The following is a 13827-nucleotide window of genomic DNA, read 5'->3' on the forward strand; positions in this document are numbered from 1 at the left end:
TATGATCCAGCAATTCCACTCCTGGGTATCTATCCAGAGAAATCCAAAACTCCAATTCAAAAATCTTTATGCACTCCTATGTTTATTGCAGCACTATACACAGTAGCCAAGACATGGAAACAACTGAAATGCCCATCGGTAGATGAATGGATTAAGAAACTGTGGTATATTTATATAATGGAGTATTACACAGCCATAAAGAAGAAAGAAATCTTACCATTTGCAACAACATGGATGGACCTAGAGAACATTATGTTAAGTGAATAAGTCAGGCAGAGAAAGACAAATACCATATGATCTCACTTATATGCGGAATCTAAAGAAAAGAATAAGTGAATGAACTAATCAGAAACAGTTTTGGAGACAAAGAGGAAAAACTGAGGGTTGCTAGATGGGCGGGGGGTGAGGATAAGGGGGAAGGTGAGGGAATTAGAAAACAGTCGGTAACCACAAGATGGCCATGGGGTTTGAAAATTAATTTGGGGAACGTAATCAATAATGCTGTAAAAATGTTGTAGGGTATCCGATGGACACGTGTCCTGTTTGGGAGACCACCCCAGGGATGAGGTAGATGCCTGATCACTGCACTGTACACCTGAAGCTGAACGATCATGAATGCCAACTATAATTTTACATATATATATATATGTATAGGTATATATATTTATGTATATACTTACAAGAAGCGGAGTACAGTATTAGGAATAGAGACAGTGGAAATGTAATGGCTCTGTGCGATGTCAGAGGGATAGTGGATGGGGGAGGGGGGTCACACAGTGTGAGGGATATAAATGATAAACGTCTAAGTATTACTTTGTCTTGTGTACCTGAAACTAATAAAAAAAAGTGATTTGACAAATTTGACTACACAAATTAGAATCCTCTGAAAAATATCAAAAGGAAAGAGAAATAATATGAAAAATATTTCCAATACACAAAAAACATTCCTACCGAAAACTTTCTACAAAACAATAGATAAATGTAAACAATGCAAATGAAAAATAGGCAACAAAAATAAAATGAGAATGAGAAAAAACAGAAGAGCAACAGTTTGGGAGCTGTAAAGAATAACAAGTAATAACAAATAATACTGACAAGTAATAACACTGAGCCAAGGCACAGTCCGTTTACATCATAGAACACACAAAAGACTCAGGAAGTAGTGGGGCCAAGTATATCCGGAAGTGGGGGTAAGATGGGGCTAATAAGAGGATGATAGGTTAAAAATCTTAAAAAGGAGAGAGATCCTCCCAGTACGCTGTCCAATCAGGAGACGGTCCCTCCACCTTCCCAACAGAAGGTTTATTCTCAGGAGAAGATTAAGCAGAGGGTCTCCAGAAAGGGGGACAACAGGCAAGGTTGAGGGCTGGGATATGCTGTAAAGGGATGAAATAAATATAAACTGAATGATAAAACCACCCTCTCTCCCTGCACACACACACAGCTTTCTTTCCCCAAGTCAGGTCCCAAAGACTTAAAGATACCAATATTCAGGGTTTCCCAAGGAAAGAGCTGACCAAATCACTCTGTAGTGAAGACCACAGGAGTAAACAGAATTTCCAAGCAGCTTTTTGGTAACAAGGATCCTAAATATGAGCAGTCAAGGTTCTCCATTTGCTTGACAAAAGCCTCCTAAAATGAATGATAGAGACCTAAACTAATGATCAGAAAACAACTTGGAAACAGACTCCTCAAAAAAACAATCTCTGTCATTTACATTCTCAAAGAGATATGAGAGGATAGTGCATAGTGAAATGACAAGAGGATGCTACATAAAAAGGAATATTTTGAGACTAAGAAACATCTTTGAAAATCAAAATATAGCAAAAACGATAGTATGCTTAAAATATGATAGCAAAAACACGATAGTTGAGGAAATCTCTCAGAAAGCAGAGCAAAAAGACAAAGATACTAAAAAGAGAGAGAGAAATAAAATCAAACGGTTAGCCCCGGAGGTCCAATATTTGACTAATAAGACACTCAGAAAGAGAGAATAGAGAAAAGAGTGCAGAAGGGAGGAAATTAGCAAAGACACAATTGGAGAACTTGACATCCAGACTGAAAAAGATCACTGAATGTTCTGTTTCTCTTATGGGTGGCAGTTTCTTGGGTATTTCATTGACCATAATTCATTAAACTGTATATGTATGAATTTATGGAATGTGTACTTTTCTGTGTAGGTGTTACATTTTACAATATCTTTTTAAGAAACAAAAAGGAAAGGGCTACCAAGTGCCCAACACAGTGAATTAAAATAGACCCATATCATGACACATCACAAAATTTCCGGATACTCAAGGCAAAGGATCTTATACGAAGCTTCCAGAGGAAAAAGAAACGGGTGTCAGATAAAGGATGAATTCAAGAATTAGAACGGCACTGTACCTCCTAACAGTAACTCTAAAGGCTGAAAGACGGGAACAATGCTTTCAAAATTCTGAGGGAAAATGATTTCTAGCCTAGAATTCTATGCCTGGCTATGTTCTCAAGAAAATATGAGGTTAGAATAAAACCATGTTCAGACATAGTCCTTAATACTTACTTTCTATACATCCTTTTCTAAGGAAGTTACTGGAGGAGGACCTGATCCAGCACAATGCGGGGAAAAAAAACAGAGGAAGAGGTCATCTAGAAAAAGATCCGACAGAAGATAGAGGTGAAGAGGATCCCAGGATAATGCGGAAGGGAAATCCCCAAACTGAAAGTGCATCACAGGCCATTGGTAATTAGACTACAAAAGAGAGAGGGGAGAATCAAGGATTACTTCCAGGGTTCTGGCTGGAACAGCTGGTGGAGGAGCTTGTGAGAAGATAAACACCGAGCAAGTATGAGAGCAGGTATGCTTTTGGACATGAGTTTGAATGGAGATGGTGAGCAGGAATGCATAATGGACAAATAGGCTACAGATAAAGAGTCAGTGCTGTCAGTGTAAAGAGAGCACCCTAAATCCCCAGAGTGGAAAAGATCGTCGAGGAGCAACGTGTACAATGAAAAGGAAAGAAGGCCTCGGACAGAGCCCTGAAAACTCCCAGATTTAAGGAAGGGGCAGAAGAGGAGCTGGCAAATGGGCTGGAGACACAGGAAGAAAATGAGGAAAATGTGAGGGTATGATGAAAGCCAAGCTAACAGACTGCTTCAAAAAGGATGGCAGGTTCAATAGTCAAGGCAAACAACAAAAAAAGAGGATTTAAAAGTGTCCAGTGAATTTAGTGACAAGGAAAGGCACTGGTAACAAGGGCAGCAATTGTTCCCTATTAGATTATCGAAGATTAAAAAGATTGGTTTTATAGTTATGAAGCTATAAGGCAATGGCACTTTCATACACTACTGTTGGAAATTAAAATAAGCACCACGTTTTCAATAAGCAATTCGGGAATACCTATCAAACAAAATATATATAACGTCTAACCCAGCAATATTCTAGCTATTCATCCAACAGAAATCCTGATACAAGTATGCAAAGTAAGTACAAGGATGTTCGATGCTGCCCTTTATGTAAAATTTGGGGCCGGGGGGAACTATATCACCATCAAAAGGAAATAGGATGAATAAATTCAACGTATCCAATGGAAGCCTGTGCAGTTGCTCAGACATAAATAGATAGTAAGTGACACAGTAAGTGAAAATGCAGTATATATAGTCCCCATGCTTCTAAAATGTGTATATAGATATAGATATGCATACACAGTATAATATAGTGACAGTATAAATATATGTTTGTAAATGCATAGATAAGAAGACAAAAATACAAAAACCACTAAAGTCCCTGAAATGGTACTTGGGGAGCAAAAGAGGGCTTTCCCTTTTCCATTAGCTGGATTTCTTACAAGAATGTATTTTTACAAATTTTTAAAGATCACATGAAAGGGAAACAGAAAGCATAAGCTAGGTCAGCAGTGTGGGAGAAAGGAGACTGGCGGGCCATCTACCTTACCGTGCCCGAGGCAGGTTCTTGGCATAGACTTTGCTGACAAAATCTTGTAACTGAAACTGCGGGCAGGATGCCCGGTCTTCTCCACAGTCCTCGTCGTGCACGGAGAGGAAGAGTTCGTTCATAAGCTGCAGCACCGGCAAGTGGGGCGTGGCCTCTGCCGTGCACACGTTCAGGGCTGCATAGAACAGTCCCTCCAACCACTTGATATTGAGGATTATTCCGCCTACACGTCAGTGGCAAGGGAAATACCAGTTAGCACCCCCAGAAAGGTTTGCAGGGAACCTAGGACAAACCCCAGACAGTGAACAGCCACCTTTTTCCAAGACAGGTTGGTCCTATGAACCTCAAGGTAAGCAAACACTCCTCCTTCCTAGACCAAGAACCCTGTTTGTGCCCCTGATAACTGATAACACATCGCGGTGACCCTGCCACGGGAAGACAGGTATGACTAACAGCCAAAGCATCCCTAGGAATCTCTAGAACGGTCCTTGCCAATGAGGAGACGGGACTAGGGAAAACTGCAAGACAGAGCAGGGAAAAACCATGTGGTCCCAGACACTGCCATTTCCTGTTTAAATACCTAGGCACTCCCCTCTGGTCCTTTTCAGTTCAACCTTTAAGGGTCTGAGTGTTCAGACTTCTCGGCTTTCCCTAATAAATAAAGACTACTTTTTGCCACCAAAGCTGTTTCCATACAAAACCTAAATAGCTGAGAAAGCACAGCACAGGGAATATGATCAGTGGTATTGTAATAACTACGTATGGTGTCAGCTGAGTACTACACTTATCAGGGTGATCATTTCATAAGTGAACTAAGCGTCTAACCACTATGTTGTACACCTGAAACAAATATAAAGAAAACGTCCCAAATAGCTGAGACTGTGTCTAGCTTGTACTCCCCCCCCACACATGCAACACACACACACACACACACAATTTAATAAGACAGCACCAGGCCCAGAGGCAGGTCATTTTCAAAAGAGTGCCAAAAATAGGGTGAGCCATTACCAGCAGGATTGAAGGGGCAGGTAGCCTGAAGAATCACGGGATCTTGGAGAGCAGCTATAATTTCCTTGTTGGCTCCCCAGATGTTGGCAAAACCTTCAAAACACTGATACTGAGGCCGCAAGATATTGGTGTGTTTCAGTAGGAGATTCAACCTGAAAGTAAAGCCACAAAGACAGGGAGTGCAGGGCCAGGACTGGAATAAACCCCATGATCCATTGAGTTCACCCCCAACCCCAGTAACAGAACCCCCACCCCCACCCCCACCTTCCCTGCTCAGGCACCGTGGGAGTGGGTCAGTGCTGAGGGTACTACGTATCAGTCAGATGGTTTGGCCATCTTCCTAACAAACACTGATGTTATCACTTGCCAGGCACTGGGCTAGACACGAGGGTACAAACACAATATATGACACGCTCTCAATCACTTCATGCCGTTGACTGGTGGTTTCTGTTCCTCCTGATGCATTTGGCAACACTAGTCATCTTCAAGTAGTGGAAGGTTCTACTGCAGTTCTACACATTTGCACGTCGAAGTCCAATTCCCACCCACAAGTGCAGTTTGCAGAGACATGAGAAGGGCCACTGGGTCCTTCTGCCGAGGAAGCTGCTTTCACCTCACCACTGGGAAGACCAGCTCCCAGAGGTAGCCGCTGGGAGGGGAGGCGGGCAGAAGCCAGAGCTGTGGAGACGAGACTTCTGCTCACCCTAACAAGATACCTGGGTATTGGGACGGCAGCTACAAAGCTGTACACAATGCAGGCTTTTCCAAGGCTGGTTTGAATTTCGGAGCAGATATGAGGCAGCTGAGATGACAGGCAGCAGAGGAATATCACGTTAGCCCAGCCCACCAGGCGAGAGTTATGGTAAAAGCACTGGATTCCTAGTTTCTGCAACTCGTCTGAGAGGGATAAAGGAAGACAGAAGGATCACAGCACAAAAGGAGTTTGACCAGAACATCAACTGTGGGGCGAGGATGACAATAATTTTATCTCAAGTCTTGTTGCCACAAAAATCAGAAGAGATTTCCTCATGCTGTCCAGAAGCTACTCAGTAGGGTCCTAATCCCAGTGCTACAGCAGCTGGTGTCTCCACAGCAGTGCTTGAGATTATAAAATAGTTCTTCCTTGTCTTACTTTTAGACCAAATGCTGGAATTTTTCAGATTTGTTTTTAGGAAGGAAATAATCTGAAAGAAGCCTTTCAGTTTACTGTTTATTGCGTGCTAGAAATAAACTGTTTATTTACAGTTTATTGCGTGCTAGAAAATGTACAAAGTACTTGGTATGTACTATCTAAGGGAATCCTCATAAGGACCTCCTGAGGCAGAGGCTAGTATAATTCCTACATTATGGATGAAATGGAGGCTTCCAGAAGTTATGTGACTGGGCCAAAGTGACATAGCTAACTGGTTTGAGTTGGTAGGACAAACTAAGAGAGGAAAAGAGCATAGAGTAGAGGCTGTTATATTGTCAACAGTAAAAATGTAAAGTCATAGATGGTACTGTGTTTTAAATGTTATTGAAAAAGAGAATATTAGATATTGGAGAGGTCATTTCTTATCTAAACCACCTAGAGTACATGATAAATTTGATGCTGAGATTATCTGGGTACTCAGGTTCTTTCAGGTAGGAAATTTGGAAAACATGAGCATCAATTTCTTTTTCATATGTGGTTCTCAAAAGTACATCGACGCTGATGCTGTGTATTTTGAATTCTTGCTTCCTTACACAACATGCAGTAAAAAACTGTAACTTTATTATTAATAAACATATTGCTTCCCAAAGAATATATATACTTTTTGAAATATCACATATACCAGTCCTATTGATGAGATTTTTAAAATTCGGTAAGATTTTTTTTAAGGTGTCCTTAATATAGAAAGAACATTTGCAAATCAATGAGAAAAATACCAGAACTTCAACAGAAAAATTAGATAAAAAGAACTCAAAAAAACCCAAAATAGTAATAAACCTATAAAAAATGTCCAACTATTCCAGTGGTCTGTGAAAGATGTATTGAAAACGAAAAATTTTAAAGGAAGGCATAGTAAAATAGTGATTTAAAAAAAAGATACTCAGAGGGCGGACGGGTGGCTCAATTGGTTAGAGCTCGAGCTCTGGGCAACAGGGCTGTAGGTTCAATTCCCACATGGGCCAGCGAGCTGCACCCTCCGCAACTAGAATGAAGTCAATGAGCTGCCGCTCAGCTCCCGGGTGGCCAGATGGCTCAGTTGGCTGGAGGGCGTCCTCTCAACTATAAGGTTGCCAGTTCGACTCCTGCAAGGGATGGTGGGCTGTGCCCCCTGCAATTAGCAACGGCAACTGGACCTGGAGCTGAGATGCGCCCTCCACAACTAGGACTGAAACAACTACTTGACTTGGAGCTGATGGATCCTGGAAAAACACACTTAAATTGAAAAAAAAAATCATGATTTTGAAGAATGTTAAATAAGAATACTCTCATAATACATTCAGTGAAAAAAGCAGAATACAAACAACTGTATAGTACCAATTACTGATATAATCTGACCTAATGAGAAAAGAAAAAAGTAAAAAAAGATAGCCCTGGTAATGGGATTATCGGTAATTATTATTTACTTTCCTATAGAGTAGTTTTATAAATTTTCTATAATATGCATATATTAATTTGCATTTAAAAAATGATTGAAGCATAATTTACATACTCGTACAGGGCAACACGTAGATCTGAAGTATATAATTTGATCATTTTTGACAAATATATACACCCATGTAACTCATACGTCTTTCAAGATATAGAACATTTCCGTCTCCCCAGAAAGTTCCCTCAGGCCCCTTCTCAGCCTCCCAAGAAGCACCGGTTCTGATTTCTATCACCATGGATTAGTAAATGGAATCATTACAAAACTTTTTAAAAAAAATTCAGCAAATGTTATTTTTTAAAACACAAGGCCAGAGGCGGGCTGGCTCAGGCAGTTAGAGCTCCATGCTCCTAACTCCAAAGGCTGCCGGTTCGATTCCCACAGGGGCCAGTGGGCTCTCAACCACAAGGTTGCTGGTTCAACTCCTCGAGTCCCACAAGGGATGGTAAGCTCCGCCCCCTGCAACTAAGCTTGAACAGGGCACCTTGAGCTGAGCTGCCTCCTGGATGGCTCAGTTGGTTGGAGGGCGTCCTCTCAACCACAAGGTTGCCGGTTTGACTCCTGCAAAGAATGGTGGGCTGTGCCCCCTGCAACTAGCAACGGCAACTGGACCTGGAGCTGAGCTGCGCCCTCCACAACCAAGACTGAAAGGACAACAACTTGAAGCTGAACAGCACCCTCCACAACTAAGACTGAAAGGACAACAACGTGACTTGGAAACAAAAAGTCCTGGAAGTACACACTGTTCCCCAATAAAGTCCTGTTCCTCTTCCCCAATAAAATCTTTAAATAAAAAACAAACAACAACAAAAAAACCCCCACCTTTCTAGGTTTTCTAGAGGCTAGGAAGCTGAGCAGTCAGCTGCATGCAAGGACTCCCCTCTCCAAATGGCCTCATCAACACTAAAGAGCACACCCACGCCCCCTTCCTACCGCAGAACGCTGACCGCGCCTCACCCAGGGTCTCTGGCCTCCGAGTGGAGATCCGCAGCCTCTCAGCAGGGATGGGGACAAGCTGAAGCAGTACACGAGCCAGCTGCTTCCCAAGGTGGCCGCCTCCAATGATGCCCACTTTTAACTCATCATCATTAGGAGTATCATCAAGAGATCCAGTCTCGAGATCTGTGGACATGTGCTTCTCATGTAAAGACTGTCTGGAGAATGAACACACAGACACATGTGTCAATACACCCTCACCCTGGAGCTCTTGGCTGCCAACCTCTGACGTTTCCTGCTCGAACTTCCTCATATGGCCGCCTGGTGGCGCCGTAAGTACTTCAGAGAGAAGGCCTTCCAATTATATGCCATTTATCCAGCACCACTAAGGAATGAAATGTCCTTCCTGCGTGAATTTTCCAGAAAGCAAAGCATACCCCTTCAAAGGACTAAAGCTTGTTTACAACATTTTTAAATGAACATTTTCTTTGTTATATGTGTTGTGTATTTCCCTGCCTTCTTGAATACACGGTCTGAATATGAACCCATTTCTTTGATTTGGGACCATCACTGAGCAGCTGCTGTCATATATCGTCCTGGAACACTGTGGGCCTGCTCCTTGCTTCCTGTGCGCTCTTCCTGATGCAAGTTTTCATTGCTCTCAGGATGAACGCACCCCTCTCCTACCATATACCCCACATGCCTGCCTACTCTTTCTAGTTCACTGTCAGTTCTGCGCAGGTCCAGGAAACCAGGTAACTTAGCTTTTTTCAAACATATGATTTATGAAAGTAATTGGTCAATAAGGGAAAACAGACCTGAGAAATTGAGGATCAAGGGTTTGAGTCCTCTCTTTCCAGAGGTTCACTTACTATTGGTTCTGGATGTGTTCCCTTGGCCCAAGATGAACAAAATCTGACCTCTGAATGCAAAAGGCATCATTGTATGCTGTTATACGACAATCTTGTATTTGTTCTGCATTTTTGTGAAAATTGGAATTTTTAAAAACTAAAGCTCTGGAATTTCCATATAAAGTATCACAAGGCACATTCTACATATCTAAGGCTTCTCTCATGGTTGAGAGTGTTTTTTTCTCAGTGCCTGAAACTTCCAAATGTAAAATGCCTCCTGGAAGGTTCATATATCGGTTTCTCACCACTCACTCATCTTGGATGCAGCCAATAAGTTTGTGCATCCTTATCAGTCAGCCAATCAGCAAACTCTTTGAGCCGCCTGCCTCCTTGGGTACATGCTGTATCTATGACATGCTCAATTCAGACCTGGTCCCACCATTGAGGAGTTAATGTAATTTCAGAGAAAAGTAAACTGAGAGGTAGACTGAGAGGGGGACAAATGCCCCAAGAGTAACCCAGAGTAACAGAATCCAGGAGCTTAGACCTAGGTAAGTGCCTGGCTCTCATATGCCTCAAATCTATTTAAGTGTCTGAAGCCACATTGTACAAAGATATTAGAAGCCAGGACTGGACTGAGAGCATCTCTGCAAATCAGTATTCCTGGTTTCAGGCAAGTCATGTGGACATAGGGTCCCCCAAGGTCCCAGGTGGCTTTCCTGTGAGGGAGCATTCCACCATTAGCTCAGCCCCGAAAGAAGGAACTGACCTCATTTTCAGTCAATAGCCATACAATAGCTAGTTATTAGCAACTATGGAAGACAAGCTGGTCACCTCAATGAGTGGATGGATGGATGGATGGATGGATGGATGGATGGATGGATGGATTGATCATTTAATCAGTCTACCCACTGAAAGGAAATCACCACTAATTCATGCTTTATTACAGAACCACTGTCAAGGGACCCTGGTATGCATTTCCCTGGTGTTTTCAGACCAGGAGTAATTGACTGTGGGTGGTAAAACACACCCCTTGCCAAAGTTACCCTCCATATAAGAAGTTTGTCATTCGATTCTCCAGTGAGATTCGTCTCCATCTGCCTGGCGCTGGAGACCTAGCTTACCTCAAATTACGGAGTAGCTTACAGAAGAAGGTTGCATGTGCACAGCCCTTGATCATAAGCCCCCGAAAACGACCCTGTAAATACAGCCAGCTGCGGTCTTCCTCTTCCATCCCATAGTCGAACTGCAGGGACTCAAGGTCCTCTAGCATGGCCATTTCCAAGTCACCACCTCCTGCAGCGACAGATAGCAATCAATTTGGTTCCCTGTCCTAGAAGAAGAGGGACTCTATGCTCAAGTGTGCGCCCAAGCCACAGGCTCTCGTGGTGGTGGGCACCCACGGTTCCAGACTTGCAGCTCTTGTCCACTTCTTTTCACTGTGAGTCCTGTAGGATTTCTAAGCACTACTTGTCCATGAATCGAGAATACTGGATTCATGAAAAACCTGAACAAAAATCCAGAGTAATGTTCCACCATATAGGCTAGAGGGCACTTCTTTCAGCAGAAGCGTTTCCATTAGCAATGGGTTTCCCATGTGCTTTGGGCCAAGACCTTCTCTCTTCCATTCCCTCCTAAGTTTTACAAATAGGACTGAACACTTAGACCACATTTCAAAGAAATTCTTCCTTCATTAAACTCTGTGTCCCCCAAAGGTAGAAAAGAGCCCAAGGTAAAGGTCATGGTCCCTTGTCTAGAGCAGAGATACCCATATTTTAGAAAATGAACCCAGAGAAGTATCACTCCATCTACATGTATCTCTCACCAATCCAACTGAGAAGATGGTGCTGCTCCTCATCACACCTGGTCCTGTAGAGCAAGAACTACATTTCCAGGAAGAATTACTCTAGAAAATTGTCATTATGACGCCTTAGCTACCAAACCACTTCAGTCTTGGAGTCTTAAAGGGACCAGCCTCAGCTAGAGGTTTTCCCCACCTGCAACATGAGGACATGAATTCCGTTCACGACTTTTAGTATTGCTACCCCAGGGCGGTATGGGAGCCTCCTTTCCTCAACAGAAAGTTCTGGACTTCTACATTTTTGCAGACTGGAATATCATATAGATCTTAGCCCTACTCAAGGAGTTATTTTTCAAACCCCTTCTTTTTGTGTTCAAGAAATCAATGAATAAGACGAGTAAGTTCTGGAGATCTAATGTAGATCATGGTAACTATGGTTAATAGTACTATATTGTATACTTAATATTTGCTGAGTAGATCTTAAGTGTTTTCAACACACACACACACACACACACACATACAGGTAACTGAAATGATGTTAATTGACTGTTAATAATTTCACAATGTGTATCAAATTATCATGTGTACACCTTAAATATATACAATTTTTGTCAATTATACCTCAATAAAGCTGGAAAAAAATCAGTGATATTCAAAACTGCAATCTATTTTATAGCAATGGTGAAACTGAGATCAGAATTCAAAACTACTTGTATCTAATCCACATTTAAATTAAACATTTTTTTAATGAGGTGAAATTCACATTAAGCCATTTGAAAGTGAAAAATTCACTACATTCGTAACGCTGTGCACCCTCTACTCCTCTTTAGTTCCCAAGCATTTTCATTCCCCCAACAATGGAAACCCTGGACCCATTAAGGAGTTACTCCCACCCCTATACCCCCAAGACACCCCTGGAAACCACCAATCTGCTTTTTGTCTCTATGGATTTACCTTTTCTGGATATTTCACATGAATGGAACCATATAGTAGGTGGCCTTTTGTGAATGGCTTCTCTAATCCTTTCTGTAGAAGGGCTGTTACATCCCTCTATCTCTTTACAAGCAGTCTCCAGTGCTTTAAGAGCATAGAGGTTCTCAAGTCTAAGAAACATTTTCTTAGACCAAAACAGTGGGAGATTCATCCTGATGTTGCAGAGTGCCGTTTCCTGCTCCGAAGGAAAGAGGAGCTCAAAGGCTCCCAGCTCAGCATGACAGGTATATTCCAGGGTAACCTGTACACGCATGGATTCTAGGCCCACCCTTCACTTCCACGTTCTCAAAAACTGTGGATCCAGTGATGGTGGCTTCGTAACATGTCAGGTGTGCTAGGCTGACCTATAGTTTCCAGAATTCCCTTCTCTCTATTTCCAGTTAGGGTGTGCCCTTTTGTGCAACACCTGAAAGCGAAGCAGCCAGTGTTTATGCTTGTGAGGTCGGGGAAGCCACTTTGGTTGTCCGCTGGCAACCCTGTTGGTGTGAGGTGCAGTGCCTGCAACTGTTCTCCTTTCCCCTGGATCCTCCTGGAGCTTTTCACTCCTGGGCCAGATCTGTGTTCAGCTCTGTGACAAAGGCCACCAGCTAGCTTCTCTTGCAGGACTCACTTCATCAAGCTTGGAGGCAGTGAGAATGGACACAAGTTCCAGGACATCCCCGTGGGCTCCAGCTCGTCCTTGCTCTCCCTTCCTTCTATACCCATCTTCCCTTCCCCACGGCCTGCCCCATGGGTTGCCAGCTCTACCACCAGCCATGCAGACAACCATCTTCCAAAGACTGTTTAACCAACTGCCATACTTGAGCAGTCAAATCCCTGTAATGAATCCCATATAGACAGACAGACAGACACAGATAAACTACATACTCCCAGTGGCCTGCTTCTCTAAATGAACCCTGATACATCAATCAAGACCACTGTTTGTTTGAAGATGAGCCAGTAACTTTAGCACAATCCAGCAAATTAAACTGTTTCTTCAATGATCAGGAAAGAAACCAAACATGAAGTTACCTGGAATTGCAGACGATTGCAAAGTGGAGAAGCCAAAGTTGGGGTCTGATCCTCCTAAAGCAGATTTCTCAGCGTTGGCATTACCGACACATGGGCAGGCTCACTCTGCTGCGGCGTCTGTCCCGTGCACTGCAGGATGTTAGCAGCACCCCTTGTAGGATGTTAGCAGCACCCCTAGCCTCTGGCTACTAATAGCATGCCCCAGTGTGGCAACAAAGTGTCTCCAGACATCGACACGTCTCCTGGGAGGGCAAAACTGCCCCCAGTTGAGAATCAGAATGGCTTAAAGCATTCCATACCTCTGTACAAGCATCCTCCCTCCTTCCCACCACTCCACCCACTGTGCAGTCGCAGGAGCATAGAATTTTACAAGCTCTGGGAGAACCAGGCCCTCCTATCTCAGGTTGCGATAATGAGTCCAGAGAGAAAGGGCCTCACCCAGCATCACACAGCTTGTCAGTGGTAGAGTTCGGACAAGAAGCCAGGTCTTTCGTCTCCCAGCTGCGTGCTCTGTCAACCACACAGCCCTGCTCTTTCTGGGCACCATGACTCCGTAACCTGACGTGGAGACAGGCTGCAAATGCAGTCACCGAGGCAGGTCTGTAGTGGTCCCAAGGGACGGAGCACCTATCTCATTGTTCTAAACACAACACCCAGGAGGGAAAGACAAGACAC

At 43.2% G+C, this 13827-nt stretch overlaps 1 protein-coding gene across 1 annotated transcript in view; it reads right to left on the reverse strand.

Annotated features, from left to right (window-relative positions):
- The window catches only part of NOXRED1 (NADP dependent oxidoreductase domain containing 1), a 19007-nt gene extending 8366 nt beyond the window's left edge, over positions 1-10641 (reverse strand). The window contains exons 1-5 of the mRNA XM_081049798.1: positions 10472-10641; positions 8518-8714; positions 5659-5839; positions 4943-5094; positions 3935-4157 (exon numbers count right to left, since the gene is read on the reverse strand). Coding sequence (XP_080905924.1) covers positions 3935-4157; positions 4943-5094; positions 5659-5839; positions 8518-8714; positions 10472-10626 — 908 coding nt within the window. The 5' untranslated portion in view covers positions 10627-10641. The remainder of the gene's footprint in view (positions 1-3934; positions 4158-4942; positions 5095-5658; positions 5840-8517; positions 8715-10471) is intronic.
- Positions 10642-13827: the final 3186 nt, after the last annotated feature.

Source organism: Rhinolophus hipposideros, assembly GCF_964194185.1.
Source record: "Rhinolophus hipposideros genome assembly, chromosome: 5".
Taxonomy (NCBI): Eukaryota; Metazoa; Chordata; class Mammalia; order Chiroptera; family Rhinolophidae; genus Rhinolophus; species Rhinolophus hipposideros.